We start from the raw sequence: 21,506 nt of genomic DNA, 5'->3' as shown, positions 1-21,506 counted from the left end.
GGAATTTATCTGAAGAAGCCTGAAACACTAATTTGAAAACAGATATGATTCCCTATGTTTATTGCGAAGTTATTTACAATAGCCAAGATTTGTAAGCAGCCCAAGTACCCTGAGTAGATGAGTGGATAAAATCATTATGGTACTTTTATACAATGGAATACTATATGGCCATAGAAGGAAGGAAATCTTACCTTTTGTGACAGCATGGATGGATCTGGAGAGTATTATGCTAAGTAAAATAGACCAGTCAGAGAAAGACAAATACCATATAATTTCACTCACATGTGGGATTTAAGGAACAAAATGAACCAGCAAAAAAAAAAAATAGAGACAGACTCATAGATAGAGAGCAGGCTGACAGTTGTCTGGTGCAGGGTTGGGTGGGGGATGGTGGAGGGGTTGAGCCCCCCCCCCAAAAAACAAACAAAAACCAAACAATAAAAGAGAGAGGGAGAGAGAGGAAACTCATTGACACAGACAACAGTGTGGTGATTGCCAGGAGAAGGCGACAGTGGAGGGAGGTGGAGGAGGGTAATGGAGGATAAATGGTGATAGAAGGAGACTTGACTTGGGGCAGTGAGCACTCAGTACACTCTATAGGTGGTATGTTGTAGAATTGTGCACTCAAAACATGTATAATTTTGTTAATCAGCGCCACCCCAATAAATTCAATAAAAAGAAAAATAGGTTTAAATAGACATTTCATTAAAGATCTAAAAATGGTTAATAAGCACATAAAATGGAAATTAAAGTCACAGTAAGATATCCTTTATACTCACTAGAATGATTATACTAAAAAAAACAATAGTTACAAATATTGGTGAGAATATGGAGAGCCAGGAACTCTCATCCATTACTGGTGGGAATGTAAAACGGGAAAGTCAGTTTGGAAAACAGGAAGTTGCTTAATCATAAACTTTCCATATAGCCCGACAATACTTCACTTCTGGTTATCAACTGCAGATAAACAAAAAAATGTGTCCACACAAAGAGTTGCATGATAATGTGCAGACCAGCATTTTATATGATTCTTTTTATATGAAATATCCAGAAAAGGCAAACTTATTTATTTTATTTATTTTTATCCTCACTTGAGGATATGTTTATTGATTTTAGAGAAAAGGAAGAGGGAGAAAGGGGAGGGAGAGAGAGAGAGAAAGAGAGACAGAGAGAAAGAGAGACAGAGAGATAGGTAGATGAGAGAAACATTGATCATTTGCCTCCTGTATGTGTCTTGCCGGGGGATCAAACCTGAAACCCAGGTATATGCCCTGACCAGGAATTGAACACACAACCTTTTGATGTACTGGACGCTCCAAGAGAAAAGGCAAATTTAAAGAAACAGAAAAGAGATTAAGAGTTCCATTGGGCTAAGGGTGGAAATAAGGAATGACTACAAAGAGCACAGGAGATCTTAAAAGAGAGTGATGAAAGTGTTCTAAAACTGCCTTATGGTGATGGTTGTACAACTGGATAAATTTACTAAAAATTACTAAGAACAGGTAAAATCACTTAAAATAAATGAATTTTATAGCAAATTTTACCTCAATACAAGTATTTTTTTTAGATTATATTTATTTCTAGAAAGAGGGGCAGGGAGGGAGAGAAGGGGGGAACATCAATGTGTTGTTGCCTCTCACATGCCCCCTACTGGGGACCTGGACCACAACCCAGGCATGTGCCCTGAATGGGAATTGAACCAGTGACCCTTTGATTCACAGGCTGGCACTCAGTCCACTGAGCCACACCAGCCAGGGCTCAATATAATCATTTTTAAAAATTACACTTATACACTGTTAGTCATTGCAGCATTCATTGTAAGAGCAACAGATTGGAACCAACTTAAATATCCATTAGTAGAAGACTGGTTAAATAAATTGTTGTGTATCTGTAAATATGGATGTATTAAAAAAAGAAGCTTCTTGCCATTAGGTGTCTGCCGCCCAAGATGGATGTGTGTAGATACACCTTTTCTCCTTGCACAACATAAAGAAGGACAACAACTAAAAAAATAAAAAAATAAAAAATTAAAAATAACCAGAACTGCCAGAAAAATCGAACTGTATGGAAGTCCGACCACTAAGGAGTTAAAGAAGAAACCGTCATCCAGACTGGTAGGAGGCTCTGAGACAGGCAGCCGGGTAGAGAGGACATGCAGCAAGGCAGCAGCTAGAGGATCGGGTGGTCCCATGTCTGTGTGCAGATAATCTGGGAGGAAGAGCTAGGGAGCAAGGCAGCTGCCCAATCTAGGGCTCCAGGGCAAGAAAAGAAATCCTCAAAACCTCTGGAGGAAAAAAACCTGTGGGGGTTCTGGCAGCAGGAGAAACTCTCAGCCGCACAGGAGAGTCCCTTGGAGAGACCCACAGGGTCCTAGAAGGTACACAAATCTACATACTCAGGAGTCAGCACCAGAAAGGCCCAGTATGCTTGTGGGTAGCAGGGGAAGTGACCGAAGGCTGGCAGAGAGCCTAGGAAGCAGGATTGTTCACTCTCGGACCCCTCCCCCACAGACAGCATCACAGCACAGTGACCTGGGTTGCTTCCCCTGACGAATACCTAAGGCTCTGCTCCTTCCAACCATTTCCAAGGTGCATCAAGGCAAAGAAATATGGCACAAATGAAAGAACTGATCAAAGCTCCAAAAATAGAACTAAATGGTGAACAGATAGCCAAGCTATCAGATACACAGTTCAAAACACTGGTAATCTGGATGCTCACTGAATTGGTTGAGTATGGTTGCAAAATGGAGGAAAAAGCAAAGGCTGTGCGAAGTGAAATAAAAAAAAAACAACATACAGAGAACCAACAGTAAAGGGAAGGAAACGGACTCAAATCAACTAACTGGAGCAGAAGGAAGAAATAAACATTCAACCAGGCAGAATGAAGAAACAAGAATTCAAAAAAAAAAAAAAATATGAGGAGAGGCTTAGGAACCTCTGGGACAACTTTAAACATTAAACATTCCAACATCTGAATCATAGGGGTGCCAGAAGGAGAAGAGGAAGACCAAAAAATTTAAAACTTATTTGAACAAATAATGAAGGAGAACTTCTCCAACCTGGCTAAGAAAATAGACTTCCAGGCAGTCCAGGAGGCTCACAGAGCCCCAAAGAAGTTGGACCCAAGGAAGCACGTACCAAGGCACATCACAATTAAGTGACCCAAGGTTAAAGATAAGGAGAATCTTAAAAGCAGCAAGAGGAAAGGAGACAGTTACCTACAAAGGAGTTCCCATAAAACTATCAGCTGATTTCTCAAAAGAAACCTTGCAGACAAGGAGGGGCTGAAAAGAAGTATTCAGTCATGAAAGGCAAGGACCTACATCCAAGATTACTGTCTCCAGCAAAGCTATCATTTAGAATGGAAGGGCAGATAAAGTGCTTCCCAGATAATGTCAAGTTAAAAAAGTTCATCATCACCAAGCCCTTATTATATGAAATGTTAAAGGGACTTATCTAAGAAAAATAAGATAAAAAAACTATGAACAGTAGGGGCAGGGGGAAGCATGAGGGGAAAGGTACAGGGAATAAGCGGCATAAATAGTAGGTACAAAATAGGCAGGGGGAGGTTAAGAATAGTATAGGAAAAGGAGAAGCCAAAGAACTTATATGTACAACACAGGGACATGAACTAAGGAGGGTGAGAATGCTTGGGGTGAGGTGGGGCGGTGGAGGGGAATAAAGGGGAGAAAATAAATGGGACAACTGCAATAGCATAATCAATAATACATATCTTAAAAAAGAAGCTTCTTCATATGCCGGTATAAAATAATCTTCAGGTTTTCTTAGGTGAAAAGTGTAAGATGTATATAATATGATACTATTTGTGTGAAAAAAGGGAGAAAATGTGTTCTTAAGAATTTGCTTATGTATGTCTAGAATATCTCTGATATGTAATATATTATACATGTTATAAAGATATATAAAAGCTAGCATGTTGTTGGCCTCTGGAGAAGGGAACTGGGTGGCTTCAGATGGAGGCAGAGGGAGATGTTTCATTGCATATTTGACCCATGTGAATTATAAACTATATAAAAAGTAAGTCAAAGTGAAAACAAAATAATATATTCAAATAGAGGGGGTTATTTACCTTTTCATTGATCTTTTACAGAAAAATTACTTCCAAATTATTTCCCAATAGGTACTACTCCTGAAACACCATACATGTTTTTACTTTATTTTTATTTTATTTTTGAGAGGACCCAAATTTGTTCTGATGGCCTTTCTTCTCAACTTGTCACCTCTGAAACTCTGAGTCTAGTTTTAGAGCAGAAAGAATCTCTGCTAGGAGTGCTCCAAAATGTATAGCTTTGTTTCTGAGAACTGGATACAAAGTAGAATACCTGGATTAAAACAAAATACAATTGGTTCAGAAAACCAAATAATTCTTGGGCCCTGCCTTCCTGTTTGAAACATTTGACTGATTGAATCAGAACTTCTGATTGTTTGATTGACTGGTTGAAAAGCTAATATTGATCAGCAGTTTTTAACTAAGTGCATTTTTGCCCTTGAGGGGCACTTGCAATATCTAGAAGATATTTTTAGTTGTCAAAACAGGGGTACTGCTGACATCTGGTGAATAGAGGTCAGGGAGGCTGATAAAAACCTCACAATGCACAGGGCACAGGACAGTATCCCCACCACAAAGAATTATCTAGACCAAAATGGTAATAGTGTGGATGTTGAGAAATACTTATATAGACTTAAGGCTAATATTCAGCATTTCTGTTCTGAAAGGATTTAAAGATACACACAGCTTTCATATTTTCTTAGGCCAAGAAAATTAGCACTGGCCTCTGTGTTTTTAGAAACGGGTCTCCACAATCATTGCCCCCCTCCCCCAGATCTTTATAACTGCTTGGGGAAAGAAAATAAAATTGGGAGCATTTGGTAATGCAAAGACGCTGTCTTAGATATGGTGTGGAAGGACATACCTGTTGTGAGTGCTGAGCTCAATTTTTCCTCAGCTGGTTTCCTTTAAGGTGGCTGTATTGGTCATCTTCCCGATCCTTAAGGGGCTAAAAAGCACAGCACAGTCATAAGGTCATTCCCCTCCATCCTTTAGGAATTTATTTGATGCATATATATTGAGTGTTTTTTATGTACAAGGCTTTGAAGTGGGTGCTTTGTGGTCTTTGGGGGCAGAGAGAGGACAAAAAGATGGAGGTTCTGTATATATCTCTCAGTGTGTTCTTTAATTTTTCTCACTAGAGCCTGACCTCAATCTTGCTCAACCCTTTTCCTTATTTCATCCATTCTACCCAAAGTGATACATATGCCATCATCTGGTATGTTCTAAGCAGTTTCTTGTCTATATCTGGAAGTATCTTCCAGATAACTTGTGCCCTGCTTCTGGAGATACTTTCCCCATTCTAAAAATTTTAAATCACCACTAATTGTAGCAATATCTCTGTCATCCCCCATTCCCTTACCTGGTAGAGCTGGTCATTGGATAACAGAGTCTGCTTGTCTGAAGCTGCACAAAAGATAAACAAAACACACACACACACACAGTAGAATGGATAATAAATTTGATTATATTCATACAATGGAGTACTAAATAACACTAAGAATTAGTGAAATACACCTACATACAAGAATATGGATAGATGTCACAAGTATATTGTTGAGTAAAAGAAGCCACACGCAAGAATACTTACTGTTAAGTCCATGTTACAGAAGAAACAAAAACAGGCAAGATTAATCAATATTAGAAGTCAGGATGGTGCTCACTTTTGGGGATAGCAAGAGTCTGGAAATGACCACAAGGGGGACTTCTGAGATGTTGGTAATATTCTTCTTAAACTGGGTGCTGGGTTAATGGGTGTGCTTGCTTGGTTAAATTTTTTTTTTTTTGAGCTGTATGCTTGTGATTCATGCATTTTTATGTATGTAGGTTTTACTTCAATTAAGAGTTTTTTGTTTTTTGTTTTTTTTTTTTAAACACAGAGGACAAATCAGAGAGAGTTGGATCTTGAGACAGGTAGCTATGCTGTGAAAACACCAAGTGTCCATTTATCCTGACTACAGAGAGAGCCTCACTCAACCGTGTACATTAGAAACACATGCCAACTCAGTCTCTTCTTTGAGACTGTTTTGGAAGGAAGAAAGCTAAGAGTTGCAGGGAGTCTCCTATCTCATCTAAGGACATCTTTTACCTCTTGATTGGCGAACTCCGTCCTGTCCAGCAATGAAATACACCCCAACAGCGAGGAAAAAAATGCTGATGATTTCGGCAAAGGCAAAGCCAGACACAGTGGATGCATTCAGCTCAATGCAGTTCTGACACACTGTGAGGAAAGGGAAAGACAAGCCTACTTTAAAGTGTGAACGTTGTTTTTCTGAATATTTTTCTCCTGCTACCAGAAATAATGTCTTTGTCTAGCTAGGGCAACAGCCTTCTCCCTCTGTGGGCTGTATGTCAAAGGAATTGCCTGGGAAGATCCTTGGACTAAGAATGCAATGCTTCTTGATGTCCTTCTCTCCTCCAGGAGTCCTGGGGAAGCCCATGTAGTCCTTTTACCAGGAGCTATGTGAAATAGAGGAAAGATCAGATCCTCTTCTCCATGCTCCTTTACCTTCCATAAGTCACTGCTGTTCGCCTTGTAATATCCTGTCTCTTCTATCCACCCTAACTCAGTTGATATAAATTGCTGACTGCTCCAGTTCAGGGAGCCCACCCAAAGGTAAGCCAGGCTTTCAGGGCTGGCTATGCTTTATCAAGAAGTTGGGGGAACTGTCTCATTATATAGTAAAGAAAAAAAAAAAGCAAGGTGAAATTAAGGGAATTGGCTGTTTAACATCTATTTTATCACTCACTCTGGACAGGAAATCACCAACAGGAAGTATAGCTTAATTTCACAACAAACAAACCAGAGAGGATCACATACTTCTATAATATACTTGGAGTTTTGTGGAATTCTTCTTTGATCCTTGACACCAATATGTCCCTCGAGGGTCCTTCATGCTACTTCCCAGTTTCCATGTACTTCTGTTTGGCATTATTTCCTTCCCATCTTTAAACCATTTGATATTTTCTCCTTCCAAGTTACAAGTCAGAAGCACTGAACTGTCTTCTTGATTTTCATCCACCGCTACCATTGGTTCTCCTGAAAAGGGAAAAGCCATGATCTGTTAAGGATCTTGCCTCTGAAATTCTCTCTAATCCAGGGTACCAAAAGAAGAGCATTACAGCAGTGCTTCTCAAGCTTTAATGTGTCCATGAATCACATGGGGGATCCAGTTAGAATTTCAGGTTCTAATTTAGTAGTTTTGGGGAGGGGCTGAGACTCTGCATTTCTAACATGCTTCTAGGTGATGTTAATGCTGTAGGTTTGTGGGTAACATTTTGAGTAGTCCCTAGCTGCTAGCATGCTATTTCTACTCCAAGAATTAGACAGGTAGTTGCTGGTCATGACTGGCCACTGATTTGGTTGACAGGGGAGAGGTTTGCTATTTATCACACATTATCCCAGAACTACTGTTGTAGGAAGCCATATTTCCATAATTTCCTCACAGTTTGAGCATAGAAAGAAGCCATTTCCCTACCTTGTTTCCACTGGGCAATAGTACCTGTAGAGACAGAAGAGAGACAGAGGATCATCAGCTGGACATGGGGTTATTCAGATGACCAAGTAAGTGATACCTCAAGGCATTTGAGACAAAGATGGAGAGAGATCCTGATCTACAGGAATAACAGTATCTAGACCTATGTCTCTGAATTGTCAACTTAAATCAACCAAATTGTCAACCAAATTAAATTCAGATGTTTTGTAATAAAGAATTTGTCTGGCCTCTGTCATGAATTCCTGGATGGGAGTTTCTAAACCCTTGGAATTTTAGGAGTGTATTTGTTATTCTTAGCGGGCCCTACGACCATATATGTGTGTATACTAATGAAGTAATTCAGAATGGGGCCTGTTCAAGACCAACCTCGTGATGAGAGAACTGGGACTTTGTGCTCTGGGAGGGGAGGGCCTCTGGAGATTGAGTTTAGTCACATGGCCAATGATTCAATTAATCGTGCATATATAATGAAACTCAGAAGAGATTGTTGATTGGGGAACACATCAATGTGCCAGGAAGGTGATGTATTCTGATTCCAGAGGAGAGGCACAGAAGCTCTGTGCTCAGGAACTTCCCAGACCCCACCCTAGGTGTCTCTTCATTTGGCTAGTCCTGATTTTATTTTTTTGTAATAAAATTGTGATAGTGAATATAGTGCTTTCCTGAGTTGTGTGAGTTGTTCTAGCAAATTAACAGACCCGAGGGAACCCTTCAGATTTGTATTCAGAAGTGTGGGTGTTCTGAAGACCCCTGAATTTGTGCCTGGCATTTAAAGTGAGGGTAGACACGTTCTACTGGTTTTAGCAGGATGAGCTCAATTGGTACTGAGTATGACCTGTCAGTCTCTACTTTCTCTCTTGATGGAAGAGTTTTTCAAGCTGAATATGCTATGAAGGCTGTGGAAAATAGTGTACAGCTAATGGAATCAGATGTAAAGATGACATTGTCTGTGGGGTATAAAAATTAGTCCTTTCTAAACTTTATGAATAAGGTTCCAACGAATGACTTTTTAATGTTGATTAGCATGTTGGAATGGCAGTAGCAGGTTTGTTGGCAGATACTTGTTCTTTAGGAGACACTGCAAGAGAGGAGGCTTCCAACGTTAGATCTGCCTTTGGCTATGACATTCCACAAAAACATCTTGCAGAGTGGTCATGTATGTACATGCATATATACTTTATAGTGGTGTTTGACTTTTTGGCTGCAATTTCATGTTAGGGTCTTACAGTGTGAATGTCGGTGCACAGCTCTACATGATTAACCCATTGGGTGTTTCATATGGTTATTGGGGTTGTGCTATTGACAAAGCCAGGCAAGCAGCATAGAAAAACTTCAGGTGAAAAAAATGACCTGTTGTGGTGTTGTTAAAGAAGTTGCAAAAATAATTTACATAGTACATGATGAAGTTAAGGATAAAGCCTTTGAACTGAAGCTCAGCTGGGTTGGTGAAATAACCAAAGTAACACATGAAGTTGTTCCAAGAGATAAAAGAGAAGAGACAGAGAAGTATGCTAAGGACTCTTTGAAGGAAGGTGAATCAGATGATGATAATATGTAACATTTACTTAGCATTTATTTTTAAATTTCTAATACAGTTACCATGTAACTATTTTGCCTCTTGGATTATTACATACCCATTGATCAATTTTCATTACATTTTTGTCTTGTAAAAAAATAAAGTGTGGGTAGTTTTGTTGGTGACTGTGTCTTTAACCTATGGGGTCTGATGCTAACTTTTAGCATCAGAATTGCATTGCAGTCTATGTAAGGGTATTGCTTGCACAGTCTGGAATCTCTTCCTCAGCAGCTGAAGTAGGGAGTTTTCACTAGCTAAAGCATTTAGAGCTGAGTTCTAAAATCTTTAGTTTTGATGGTCCATTTCTTGTAGAAACTCTGAATATCCCAGAGGAGTTAGCTATTCAATAGATCTAAAATTTGTCTCAAAACTCAGAATAATAGAATTGTACAGTAGAAATACTTTAGAGAACTAGCACTGGAGTTCAATTCAATTGGATTTAATTTATATTTGCTGAGCACTATTATGTTCCTGACATGATTAAGTAAAGTGAAAGAAAAGGGTGTTGATATGAAGAACTGGTTGCTGCTTCCAAAGAGTTTATACAATGAGGTAGAAAAAACACATATGTAATTAATGTAATAAATTATCATTTAGTACTTATATGAATACATGTAAGAGGGGTAAAAACTACTGATTTTACCCAAGTGCGAGTGACAGGGAAAGCTTGCCAGAGAAGGTGACTGTTGGCTGGGCCTAAAGAATGAATAGGAATTCACCAGACAGAGAAAGACATTCTTGGGAGAAAGAATAGCTAAGCAAACACAAAGACTTGGAAAAGGACAAGAGAGGTAATATGGCTAGAGGGGGAAAAACGGACATGAATCAAAGTATGATGGCAATAGTTGGAAGGAGTCGGCTGTCTTAGGTCTTTACAAAAGGCTTCACTGTGTATGAATAGTATCCAACACAGTGCCTGGAACATAACAGGAACTTTATATTTGTTGAAAAAATGCATAAACAAATAAATGAGTGGATTTTTTAAAAAGCAAGACAAACGGTTAACAAATTTCTCACGAGCTCTTCTCCTTGACCACCTGCTCCCCATGGGAAGGACAAAGAGACCCCTCATTTTAACATAGGCTCCATGGGAAAGAGGTTGCAAGTGATTACTGACATTTTTTAATCTTGCTTATCTGAGCTCTGCTTCCTTTGGGGACTTAGGAACTCATGTAGTCAAACTTCCTAGGTTGATTGCTGAGAACTGAACCCAGGGGGAGGAGACATTGCCCAAGTTCACACAGCTCATTGGTGGCTGAGCTCAGGTTTCTGCTCTACAGAAAGAGCTGCCTCACACAGGCTTTCTGCATTGCCCCTCAACCTGTGTTGTTTGCCTCCACTCCCTCAGAAGTAATTCTACACTCACACTGACCTCTTTAAGTCTTCTACTCAACTATCGCCAAGCTCAGCCTTGGCAGGTGGCATTGCCTCCATCTTAGTTTGTTGAGAACATAGATGTTGCAATGGTCCTTTCTCCTTCAGCTTCCTTTCCATCTACAAGACTTTCTATTGCCAAAGCCATCTGTACCTCTTTTCTTCTAGTCTTAGAGGGTACTGTGCCCTTGACCCTACTCTTGACTCTGTCCTTTCAACGTCAACCCCAGGACCTCACTCTAGTCACTACCTTCTCCTTTGGTATAGAAATATGCTCAGATTTCTTTCACATTTAAAAAAATTTCTTCTTAGACTATTCCCCTTCCCCCATTTACCACTCTAATTCTCCTCCATTCTCACCCAAACTTCTTTCAAGAATAGCCTACACTTGTTTTTCTTTATCACATGCCCTTCCCCTTTTACTCATCTCCATTTGGCTTCTACTCACACTATCCCAATGAAACTGTTTTAAATCATTCATGAACTTTATTTTGCTAAATCCCACAAACTTAAGCTTTTAAATATATTTTTTGTATTAATAGATTGCTCTTTAATATTTCATACTCTCAGTGAATTTCTCCTTTAGAAGCTGTCTACTTCCTAGGTTTTCATGGTATCAGATTCATCTGATTATTCCAGCTCTTTGATCATTCCCTTATCTTTTTCCAGGTATATTCTTTCTCTAGCTATCTCTTAAAGGTTGGTATCCTTACAGTTCCATCCTGAGCCCCTCTTCCTCATATCTAACACAATACTTGTGTGATTTCAACAGCTTTCATGGTCTTAGCTTCCCCTCATTGCATGGAGAACCATCTCTAGTCTCAAATGTAGGAATTGGTCCAGTTCACCCACTTCTAGTTGGATATTTACAATCGAATATTCATACAGACATCTTCTATTGTACCTTACACTCAGTCTGGCAACACTGAAAATTATTTCTCTAACTAGTTTATGAGTTCTTTAGGGCAGAAGGTCTTTATTTAGCTTTATATCTTCCTAGCCTATTACATAATAGGACCTCACTATATTTGTTGACCAGTGGTGGAACCGACCAACTAAATGAATGCTTCACAGATCTACTCCTAACCCCAGCTCTGAAGTGAAAACAAATAAACAAACACATACCTCTTTATTCTAGGTTCCTGGCCTGTGCCCTTTTGGGCTACATTCAAACCTAAAATGGTGACATCCAGGTTCTATCTCTAGATAAGTTCTAGATGTGTTGGATACTATTCCCAGCTAAGTTCTCTGATTTGATTTCTCAGGAAATAAGGACCCGATCTCTCTCATGGAACACTGCTTCTCTGTAACAGACTAATAAGAGGCTTCCTGCCTTCTCTGAACTCTAAGGTAATATCTGAGGTAGACTCAAAGTCAGCCATTCTAATATTCTTGTCCCCTGGTTGTGGCCTCTTCCTTTGAGTCTTTCTCCAGGCTACCAGACCCCCTAAGCAGGCCCTTACCTTGAAGAAGGGAGATAGCCAGGATGAGGCCAGCCAGATGATTCCCCTGCTCCATGTCAGTCTCTGTTCTTCTCTCACGGAAACACTGAGCAGCCTGTGCAGTAGCTAGCCTGGCTCCACCCAGCATTCTTAAGGCTGGGGCCCCTGCAAGAAGGCAAGAACAAAGTCTCCACCCTCAGCTTCAAGTGTGGGCAGCTGGAGCCTCAGCAGGGCTGCAGGTGCATATGTCTCTTGCTTTTCTGTTAAGGACGGAAGTGGGAGAGGTGGTGAGGAGGGAAAGGGAGAGAATGCTGGATTTCTATCTCAGAGGCTCTGGCTTGCACACAGAACAGCCTTGGGTTCTGGGTAGTAAATGACCTGGGTCCCTTTCTTCATAAAGGAGATAAATTTATCTGTCATCACCTGTTGCCAGTATCTTAGCCAGTTGTTGCTTTTTGTTAGTTGTTAGAACTAATAAATTTAGATGAGACTGCTCAGATGCTCAGTGCTGGACCTCTGAGAAGAAAGCCTCATTCAGGAATTTTTTTACTGTCCTTCTGAGGTGGGAACAGGGAACATCAAACAGGTGCCTGCCTGGAAGGAAAGAAATGGGACAATTCCATCAAGACAGGCCAGAGATATGGAGGCAGAAACAAGATGGAGGCATAAGTAGATGTATGTTTCTTTCTCGCACAACCAAAGGAAGGATAACAACCAATTAAAAAAAATAACCTAAACTGCCAGAAAATCAAACTATATGGAAGTCTGACAACAAAGGAGTTGAAGAAGAAACATTCATCCAGACGGGTAGGAGGGGCAGAGAGCACCCGCAACAAAGCAGCAGTTGGTAGACTGGGGAGGGCAAGGTGGTGGTTGGCAGACCAGGATATCCCATGTTCACATGCAGATAATTTGGGAGGAACAACTGGGGAGCGAGACAGACCATGCAACCCAGGATTCCAGTGTGGGAAAATAAAGCCTCAAAACCTCTGGCTGTAAAAATCTGTGGGGGTTGTGGCAGCAGGAGAAACTTCCAGTTTCATTGGAGAGGCCCACGGGATCCTAGACTGTACACAAGCCCACCAACTCAGGAACCTGTGCCTGAAAGGGCACAACCCACTTGAGAGAAGTGAGGGAAGTGACTGAAAGCTGGGTGAGAGTTGCGAAAGCAGCATTGTTCTCTTTCTGACCCCTCCCCCACATATAGCATCACAACACATCGAAGTGGGTTGCCCTGCCCTAGTCAATACTTAAACCTCTGCTCCTTACAATGTAACAGGTGTGCCAAGACAAAGAAATATGGCCCACATGAAAGAACAGAGCAAAACTCCAGAAAAAGAACTAAGCAACAAGGAGATAGCTAACCTGTCAGATGCTGAGTTCAAAAAACTGGTAATCAGGATGCTCACAAACATCATTGAGTATGGTCACAAAATAAAGGAAGAAATGAAGGCTATACAAAGTGAAATAAAGCAAAATGTAGAGGAAACCAACAATGAAGAAAAGGAAACCAGAACTCAAACCAATGATTTGGAACAAAAGGAAGAAATAAACATCCAATTAGAACAAAATGAAGAAACAAGAATTCAAAAAAGAAAAATGAGGAGAGGCTTAGGAACCTCTGGGACAACTTTAAACATTAAACATTCCAACATCTGAATCATAGGGGTGCCAGAAGGAGAAGAGGAAGACCAAGAAATTTAAAACTTATTTGAACAAATAATGAAGAACTTCCCCAATCTGGCTAAGAAAATAGACTTCCAGGAGGCTCACAGAGTCCCAAAGAAGTTGGACCCAAGGAAACACACAGCAAGGCACATCATAATTACATTACCCAAGATTAAAGATAAGAAGAAAATCTTAAAAACAGCAAAAGAAAAGGAGAAAGTTACCCACAAAGGAATTCCCATAAGACTGTCAGCTGATTTCTCAAAGGAAACCTTGCAGGCAAGAAGGGTCTGGAAAGAAGTATTCAGTCATGACATGCAAGGACCTACATCCAAGATTACTGTCTCCAGCAAAGTTATCATTTAGAATGGAAGGGCAGATAAAGTGCTTCTCAGATAAGGTAAAGCTAAAGGAGTTCATCATCACCAAGCCCTTATTATATGAAATGTTAAAGGGTCTTATCTAAGAAAAGAAGAAGATCAGAACTATGAACAGTAAAATGACAACAAACTCACAACTGTCAACAACTGAACCTAAAAAACCAAAACCAAAACAAAAAGCAAACAACTAGAACAGGAACAGAATCCCAGAAATGGAGATCATATGGAGGGTTAGTGAAATGGGGGAAAAATGAGGGAGAAAGTTACAAAGAATAAGAAGCATAATTGGTAGGTACAAAATAGACAGGGGCAGGTTAAGAATAGTACAGGAAATGGAGAAGCCATAAAAACTTTTATGTATGAGCCATGGACATGAACTAAGTGGAGAGAAATGCATGAGGGAGGGGGGTGCAGGGCAGAGGGTGATAAAGGGGAAAAAAATCAGCCAACTCTAATAACATGATCAATACATTATTCTTTAAAAAAAAAAAAAGACAGTCTATACATTTCCAGGATCTCAGGTCCCTCTCTCTCTCAGCCAGTTAGTCAGCAATTCAGTAAAAATGTATGGACTCTTGTTTTGTGCCAGGCACAAGCAAGGTGCTGAAAATATAGAAATGAGAGAGACATACATGATCTCTGCCCTCAGGTAAATTACAGTCTAACTATGGTAGTGTAGAGAGTTTCAGATCCCCATAAACTACAAGGGAGAATAGTCCTTTTGTCTCCTGGGAAGGATCAATTCTGCCTACAAGTTAATCATATTGTTATTGATAACGATCTCTTATTGAGTACATATGATGTGTCAGGCATCAAACAAACAAAAATTCTTTGTGATTAAAGAATACATTAGAGCACATCAACAGCAAATTAGGTGAAACAGAAGAATGAATCATGATTTGGAAGATAAGGTAGTAGAGAACATCCAATCAGAAGGACAAAAATAAACAAACAAATAAGTAAACAAGCAAATAAATAAATGAAAGATCGTTTAAGAGACCTCTGGAACATCATAAAACATAACAGCATTTGCATCATAGGAGTACCAGAAGGAGAAGAGAAAGAGGAAGAGATTGAAAACTTATTTTAAAAAATAATGATGAAAAATTTCCCTAACCTGGTGAAGGAACTAGACAGGCAAGTCCAGGAAGCACAGAGTCCTGAACAAGACAGATGGGAAGAGGCCCACTCCAAGACGCATCATAATTAAAATGCCAAAGGTTAAAGATACAAACAGAATCTTAAAACAAGAAAAAAGCAGTTAGTTACCTACAAGGGAGTACCCATAAAACTGTCAGCCTGATATCTCAAAAGAAACTTTGCAGCCTAGAACAGATTGGCAAAAAAAATTCAAAGTCATGAAAAGCAGAGACCTACAGCCAAGATTGATTTACCCAGCAAGGCTATCATTTTGAATTGAAGGGCAGATAAAGAATTTCTCTGACAGGAAAAAAGTAAAAGAGTTCATCATTACCAACTCATTATTACATGAAATGTTAAAGGGACTTATTTAAGAAAAAGATCAAAATTATGAACAATAAAATTGCAATAAATACGTATCTACCAATGATTGAATCTAAAAAGAAACTAAGCAACAAGAAGATCAGAGACAGACAGAATCATGGATATGGAGAGTGTTTTGGTGGTTGCCAGATGGGAGAGGGGTGTGGGGAAATGGGTAAAGAGGTGAGGCAATTAAGAGGTACAAATAAGTAGTCATAGAATAACCATGGTGTTGTAAAGTATAGTATAGGAAGTGGAGTAGCCAAAGAACTTATATGCATGACCCAGGGACATGAACAATGGTAGGGGGATTACCTGAGGGAGCGGGAAGTGCTAGGTGGAGGGAGGTAAAAGGGAAAAATCAGGACAACTGTAATAGCATAATCAATAAAACATAATTTAAAGAATATAATAAACGTACACTTGGACAAAATAATATAATAATGAAAAGCTTCCCTAATGTGGTAAAGGAAACAGACATACAAATCCAGAAAGTGCAGAGAGTCCCAAACAAGATTGACCCAAAGAGGCCCACACCAAGACACTTCATAATTAAAATGCCAAAGGTTAAAGACAAAGAGAGAATCTTAAAAGCAGCAACAGAAAAGCAATTAGTAGCCTTCAAGGGCGCTCCTATAAGACTGGCAGCAGATTTCTCAACAGAAGATTTGCAGGTCACAATGATTAGCATAAAATATGCAAAGTGACGATACAAGGATCTACCCAACAATGCTGTTATTTAGAAATGAAGGGTAAAGAACTTAGACAAAAGCCCTGGCTGGAGTGGCTCAGTGGATTGAGAACGGGACTGCAAAGCAAGGGGTCGCCAGTTTGACTCCCAGTCAGGACACATGTCTGCGTTGTGGGCCAGGTCCCCAGTGGGGGTGCGTGAGAGGCATCCACACATTGATGTTTCTCTCCCGTTCTTTCTCCCTCCCTTCCTCCCTCTATAAAAATAAATAAATAAAATCTTTAAAAATAAAGAACTTAGACGAAATAATTGAAGGAGTTCATCACCACCAAACCAATATTACAAGAAATGTTAAAGGGACTCCTTTAAGAAGAAGATAAAAAAAAATAATATTGCAAAAAAAAAAAAAAAAAACCAAACCCTCACTGAAAAAGGCAAATACATAATAAAAGCAGTGGATTAACAAACACTAAAGCAAGTACAAAGGTTAAAAGGCAAAATTAGGAAGGTTATGTGCAATTACAACAGTGAATTAAGGGATACACACAATCACAAATGAAGAAACAATAAAGATAAAAACATAAATGTGGAGGAAGTGAGTAAAAATGGTAGTGATTTTAGACTGTGTCTCAACTTCAGTGATCCTCAAATTAAAATGGACTTCTATAAACATAGCTTGGTGAATATGAAGTATGTGGAAACCACAAACTGAACATCTACAACAGAACTGCAAGAAATAAAGAGAAAGGAATCCAAACACAAAACTATAGAAAGTCATCAACATACAAGAGAAGAGAGCAAGAGAATAAGAAAGTAACAGAGAACTATAAAAACAATCAGAAAACAATTAATAAAAAAGCAATAACTACATATCATAAGAAAGAGTAAAATTTTACCATTTACAACAACATGGATAGACCCAGAGGATATTGTGCTGGGTGAGTTGAGTCAGACAGAGAAGGACAGATGCTGGATGATCATGTAGAATCTAAAAAACAGAATAAATAAACAAAAAAAAAAAAAACCCAGAAACAAACTGATGGTTACCAGATGAGGGGGATTGGGGGGCTGGGTGAAAAAGGTGAAGAGATTAAAAAGTACCAATTGGTGGGTACAAAATAGTCATGGGGAATAGTATAGCATAGGGAATATAGTCAATAATATTGTAGTAACTATATATGGTGTCAGGTAGGTGCAAGACTTACCAGGAAGAGGGGATCACTTTTTAAGTTATACAAATGTCTAACTACTATTCTGTATACCTGAAACTAATATAACATTGAATGTCAATTGTAATTAAAAAATAAAATTAGGCAAAAGATCCCTAACCTTATCATGATACTGAGGGAATTAGACTTGGAAAAATTCCATGACCGGCCCCAGCCCAGAGGGTAGACAGTAGTATTGGAGCTAGGATTCAAATCTCTGGCTGGGGGGCTCTAAAGCCCATCCTCCCACTGGTAAGAACTACTTAGTTTATTGTCCCAAGCATCTCAAAGAGGACCTTGGCCAGGGTCCCAAGAATGACCAGAAGTGGGAGGAACTTAGCTGGTATGGGATGGGGCTCACAGCTTCTCTCAAGTTTTGAGAGGTGGTAGTTTTTAGGTGGTAGGTGTAATTTTGTTGTTCACAGGAACTCTAAAGTTTTTGATTTTCATCAGTGACTCAGGAAAGGACCATCCTGAATCTCCTTTTACTTCCCAGAACTCTAGAAAACTTTTCCATATTCTCTGCTCTCCCTTTCACTCCAGCCCTAAGCTCCCTGCTCAGGAAGAGCAGTTTGCACCTGCATCCTTCCTACCTGACCCACAGCCTACCCTACCCTGACAGTCTCCCATCATCAATGGCAGAGAGCAGAGAAATAAGAGTCTTCTAGTTCCTCCCCAACCCTTTTCTTTTTCCGGTATGTGAGTCAGTTGGGGGAAGGGCAGCTCTCACTCTGGCTGATAGTTCTGTGACCTGGGTCTATTTACTGCATGAATTCTGTTGGGAGATGGAGCACAGCAGGTTTCTGGCTGGCCTGATACTGGCTGCCCTTCTATCCCAAGGTAAGGCTTCTCCAGGTGGGTGGAAGCATCTTGGAGAGGGGACCTGAGAGGGACATTGCCACCGGGAGTGTAGTCTACTTGAAAGTCCTTCTCAGTGCTAGCTTCAATTTACTAGGCAGGGTTGTCAGGGAGGGCAAGGTTGGGATGTAGTGTGGGGAATGGGAAACAGTCTCTTGGCTTTGACAGACTTTGGTTAGGGGTACATCTTTGGCTTCACTATCTCTCTGAATGCCTTAGGCCAGAGATCCATAGGAAATGTTGCTAGCATGTGTATGCCTGAGACTAGGGCTGACATTGGGAGCACTGTTACTGTAGGGTAGATAGCCTCTGGGATCCAGGACTCTTGGTCCTTAGGCCATCGTTATGTCACCTCTTGGAGCCATGCCACAGCGGTGAGGGGAACACTTTAAGTAAATAACTTTAGGTTGAGCATGAGGGAGGGCAGAATTGTGGTAGGAGAATGACTGGCTCACTTCTGTTTGCCTGGTTTTAAAACTGATAGTCCTGTGTCTCAAGAACCCTCTTAATCCCAGGCAAACTGGAATGAATGGTTACCATAGGAGTCAGCTGCTTTGGGACATTTAGCATTTGCATTGGAAGCAGATTCCCAAGGAAGACATGAGTGTAGGATATGAAGTATCTGATGTACTTGTGTCTCTCTGAGTATACACGCATATGTTCCTGACCTGATTCAGAGGCACTGTGGTTTTCTAGGGGATGCTCTTGTGTCCAAATTGGTAACTGAGTATAAAACTTAGGAAGAATATAGACTCCACAGTGCTTCTGTGGAATGTGGAGATGTTCTTTGTCAAAGCAATTCAGTGGATCTAGAAAGGTGCCCTTAAACTCCCCACAAGACTTGACTCAGGTGGAGCCCCAAGGATAGATTTGATATAAATTTTTTCGATCCCCATCCCCTTAAGCAAGGGTAGAACAACAAAAATGTTTACATGGGATTTGCCCTGGGTCCCCTTCTGGAACACTCACTGAGCTGGTAATTCATACCAGCTTCTCTCATACCCCCAACCATCATTGGCCCTTTGTAGTTGTTGGAAAGTGGTCTTTCTTAAGTATGAGCCTCAGCAGAACAAGGAGTCTTAAGTATGAGCCTCAGCAGAACAAGAACAAAGAGGTGGCTACAATCATGGTTTTTTGTTTTTTGTTTTTTTTTTGTCCTCAGTGAGCCCTTGGCAGAAATTTGTGGAGGAACTTGAAGACAAAGTGATTTTGAATTGCAATAGCAGCATCACATGGCTAGGGGGAACGATGGGGAAACTGTTAGACAATAAAACTCTGGACTTGGGAAAACGCATCCTGGACCCACGGGGATTGTATGAGTGTGAAGTGACACCTAAAAGTGACATCAAAATATTTACTGTGCAAGTATATTATCGAAGTATGTACCTCCTAAACCTTTGGGTGGGAACAGATAGGGCCTCTGGATTTGAGAACTTTCTAGATGGTGGGAGCTGTGGTGGACCAACCTGTTCTCTAAAAAAACTGAGGTCCCTGTTATAATGGTATGAGCAGATTTTGGGGCCCTCAGAGTTGGAGAGAGCTTAACTAATGAAGAAAGAGCAGTAGGGGCCTTGTTGGGAGAGTGGTTTGGCCTTGCCTTATTGAATTTCCTGCAAACCTGGGACTATTTCATGGTTTTCCCTAGGGATTTTTTTTGGGAAGAAGTGTAGGCCTTTCTTCAAGGATCTTAAGTTCAGGCCTTGGCTTGAGAGGTCCTGGGGTTGCCCTGGGAGGGAGGGATAGTTTCCTGATCTTGAAGTTACCCCACCTCACCTTTTGTCTCCCTCCCTCAGTGTGTCAGAACTGTGTGGAGCTGGACTCAACTACTCTGGCAGGCATTATTGTCACTGATGTCATTGCCACTCTGCTCCTCGCTTTGGGAGTCTACTGCTTTGCTGGACACGAGACAGGAAGGCTCTCTAGAGGTAAGTGGAAGGGACAGAGAGTGTGTGCATGTTTGTGTCTTGTGGGGTGGGTGTGAGTGTGCCCCTACTAAGGAATGGGGCTAGAGCGGGTTGTGTCTCATGTGAGACTCTTGACATCTCATAAGGATTTTTACATCTGATTACTAGAAGAACTCGTGTGTCCAAATTGTTCACGCAGACTTCTGAGGATGTGACCAGCTGCAGTCTCCCTGAGTGTTCACAGAGTCTCACTGTCTCATCCTCCTGTGCCCTTTCTAACTCTGTTTCCCTGATTCTTCTAGTTGCTGACATTCAAGGTCTATTGAGAAATGACCAACTCTATCAGGTGAGCCCTGAGGAGAAAAAGATGAAAATGGAAAGAAGGAGTGAGTGGGGAAGAAGTTAGCACTATGTGTTATGTGCATGTATGAAGGGTCTTAGCGGGGAATTCACTGGGGATAGGGTCTGGGAAAGTCAGGAACCTGCTGGGGGTCTTCCCTAGAAGAGTCCTGACCCTGCCCCGTTCTTGTCTCTTAGCCCCTCAGAGATCGGAATGATGCTCAGTACAGTCGTCTTGGTGAAAACTGGCCTCGGAACAAGTAAATCTGAGACTGATGGCTTATAGGAGCATCAGTTATCGACTGTGCCATCTCTCCTTCTCATCCAATAAAGACGTCTTCTTTCACTCAGCAGGTGCCTGGACTTTTCAACGCTTGGGGCAAGGCATAGCAAGTACCCTGATTTGGTAGGGCCTTTGCCTTCCGGCCTGCTTGTGCTCCTCATTCGTTGCTCCCTTTCTCTGGCTCATGTGGACAGCAGGATGGGCAGTCTCTCACCACATCCTGGCTTACTGGTGTTTCTAACCATGTGGATTCCCTGGGTGCAGGATGTGCCCCACCACACTTCCTTGGCTAATTATTGCCTCCAGCCAGGCCCTATCACAACCCTTTCTGAGTTTTGGGTTCCTCACCACAGCTGAGGGCGGCTGTGGTGTTCAGGGACCCAGCCACATAGAAGTTTCCATGACATCATGAGCGCAGGTGGCAGAGACATTAACAGCCCTGGGACTCAGTTCTTATCAAGAGATGTGTATATGAGAGGACTCCCTTCTACTAAGGGTTGGCCTTGGCTTTCAGTCCTCTGTGAGGCCACTAGCTATGAGGAGGTCTTAGCCTAGGCCCCTTAAGTACCATTTATCTTCCTTTCCCCAGAACCTGCCCCACACCTACCTTCTGCATGGGTGATAAATGCATCAGAAACCTTTCATCAATTAAAACACATCATTCCTCTCCACTCACTTGGAGAGCTGGAATTTGAGGCTGGGTTGGGGCTTAGGG

At 40.9% G+C, this 21,506-nt stretch overlaps 2 protein-coding genes and 1 pseudogene across 2 annotated transcripts; 2 read left to right on the top strand and 1 right to left on the bottom strand.

Moving 5' to 3' along the window:
* Nucleotides 1-4,223: 4,223 nt before the first annotated feature.
* LOC129085841 (T-cell surface glycoprotein CD3 gamma chain) lies at nt 4,224-12,101 on the bottom strand. Its single transcript, XM_054592206.1, has 7 exons — nt 11,979-12,101; nt 7,548-7,571; nt 6,890-7,108; nt 6,158-6,289; nt 5,432-5,475; nt 4,934-5,017; nt 4,224-4,342 (listed from the first exon to the last, which is right to left on the bottom strand). The coding sequence occupies exons 1-6, from the start codon at nt 12,031-12,033 to the stop codon at nt 4,952-4,954; spliced, it is 540 nt and encodes a 179-aa protein (XP_054448181.1). The 5' UTR covers nt 12,034-12,101; the 3' UTR covers nt 4,224-4,342; nt 4,934-4,951.
* LOC129085840 (proteasome subunit alpha type-3-like) lies at nt 8,374-9,123 on the top strand (annotated as a pseudogene).
* Nucleotides 12,102-18,150: 6,049 nt separating the features above from the next.
* Nucleotides 18,151-21,201, top strand: LOC129086044 (T-cell surface glycoprotein CD3 delta chain). The gene is made up of 5 exons (XM_054592549.1): nt 18,151-18,247; nt 19,428-19,643; nt 20,059-20,190; nt 20,472-20,515; nt 20,707-21,201. Exons 1-5 carry the CDS (start codon nt 18,193-18,195, stop codon nt 20,770-20,772), a joined length of 513 nt encoding a protein of 170 aa, XP_054448524.1. The 5' UTR covers nt 18,151-18,192; the 3' UTR covers nt 20,773-21,201.
* The last annotated feature ends 305 nt before the right edge of the window (nt 21,202-21,506 follow it).

The sequence above is a fragment of the Pteronotus mesoamericanus genome, unplaced genomic scaffold (assembly GCF_021234165.1).
Source record: "Pteronotus mesoamericanus isolate MK-2021 breed Mesoamerican mustached bat unplaced genomic scaffold, CSHL_Meso_final scaffold_36, whole genome shotgun sequence".
NCBI classification, from domain to species: domain Eukaryota; kingdom Metazoa; phylum Chordata; class Mammalia; order Chiroptera; family Mormoopidae; genus Pteronotus; species Pteronotus mesoamericanus.
The sequence above is the reverse complement of the archived record's forward strand: the minus strand, read 5'-3'. Positions and strand labels throughout refer to the sequence as shown.

Bases quoted from the DNA above. Each gene is read 5' to 3' on its own strand.
- LOC129085841 (XM_054592206.1), bottom strand. From the start codon at position 12,033: ATGGAGCAGGGGAATCATCTGGCTGGCCTCATCCTGGCTATCTCCCTT. The intron at 7,572-11,978 runs GTAAGGGCCTGC...CTGTCTCTACAG, and splicing joins GGCTATCTCCCTTCTTCAAG to GTACTATTGCCCAGTGGAAA. The intron at 7,109-7,547 runs GTAGGGAAATGG...TTCCCTTTTCAG, and splicing joins TATTGCCCAGTGGAAACAAG to GAGAACCAATGGTAGCGGTG.
- LOC129086044 (XM_054592549.1), top strand. From the start codon at position 18,193: ATGGAGCACAGCAGGTTTCTGGCTGGCCTGATACTGGCTGCCCTTCTA. The intron at 20,191-20,471 runs GTAAGTGGAAGG...TGATTCTTCTAG, and splicing joins GACAGGAAGGCTCTCTAGAG to TTGCTGACATTCAAGGTCTA. The intron at 20,516-20,706 runs GTGAGCCCTGAG...CTTGTCTCTTAG, and splicing joins GAAATGACCAACTCTATCAG to CCCCTCAGAGATCGGAATGA.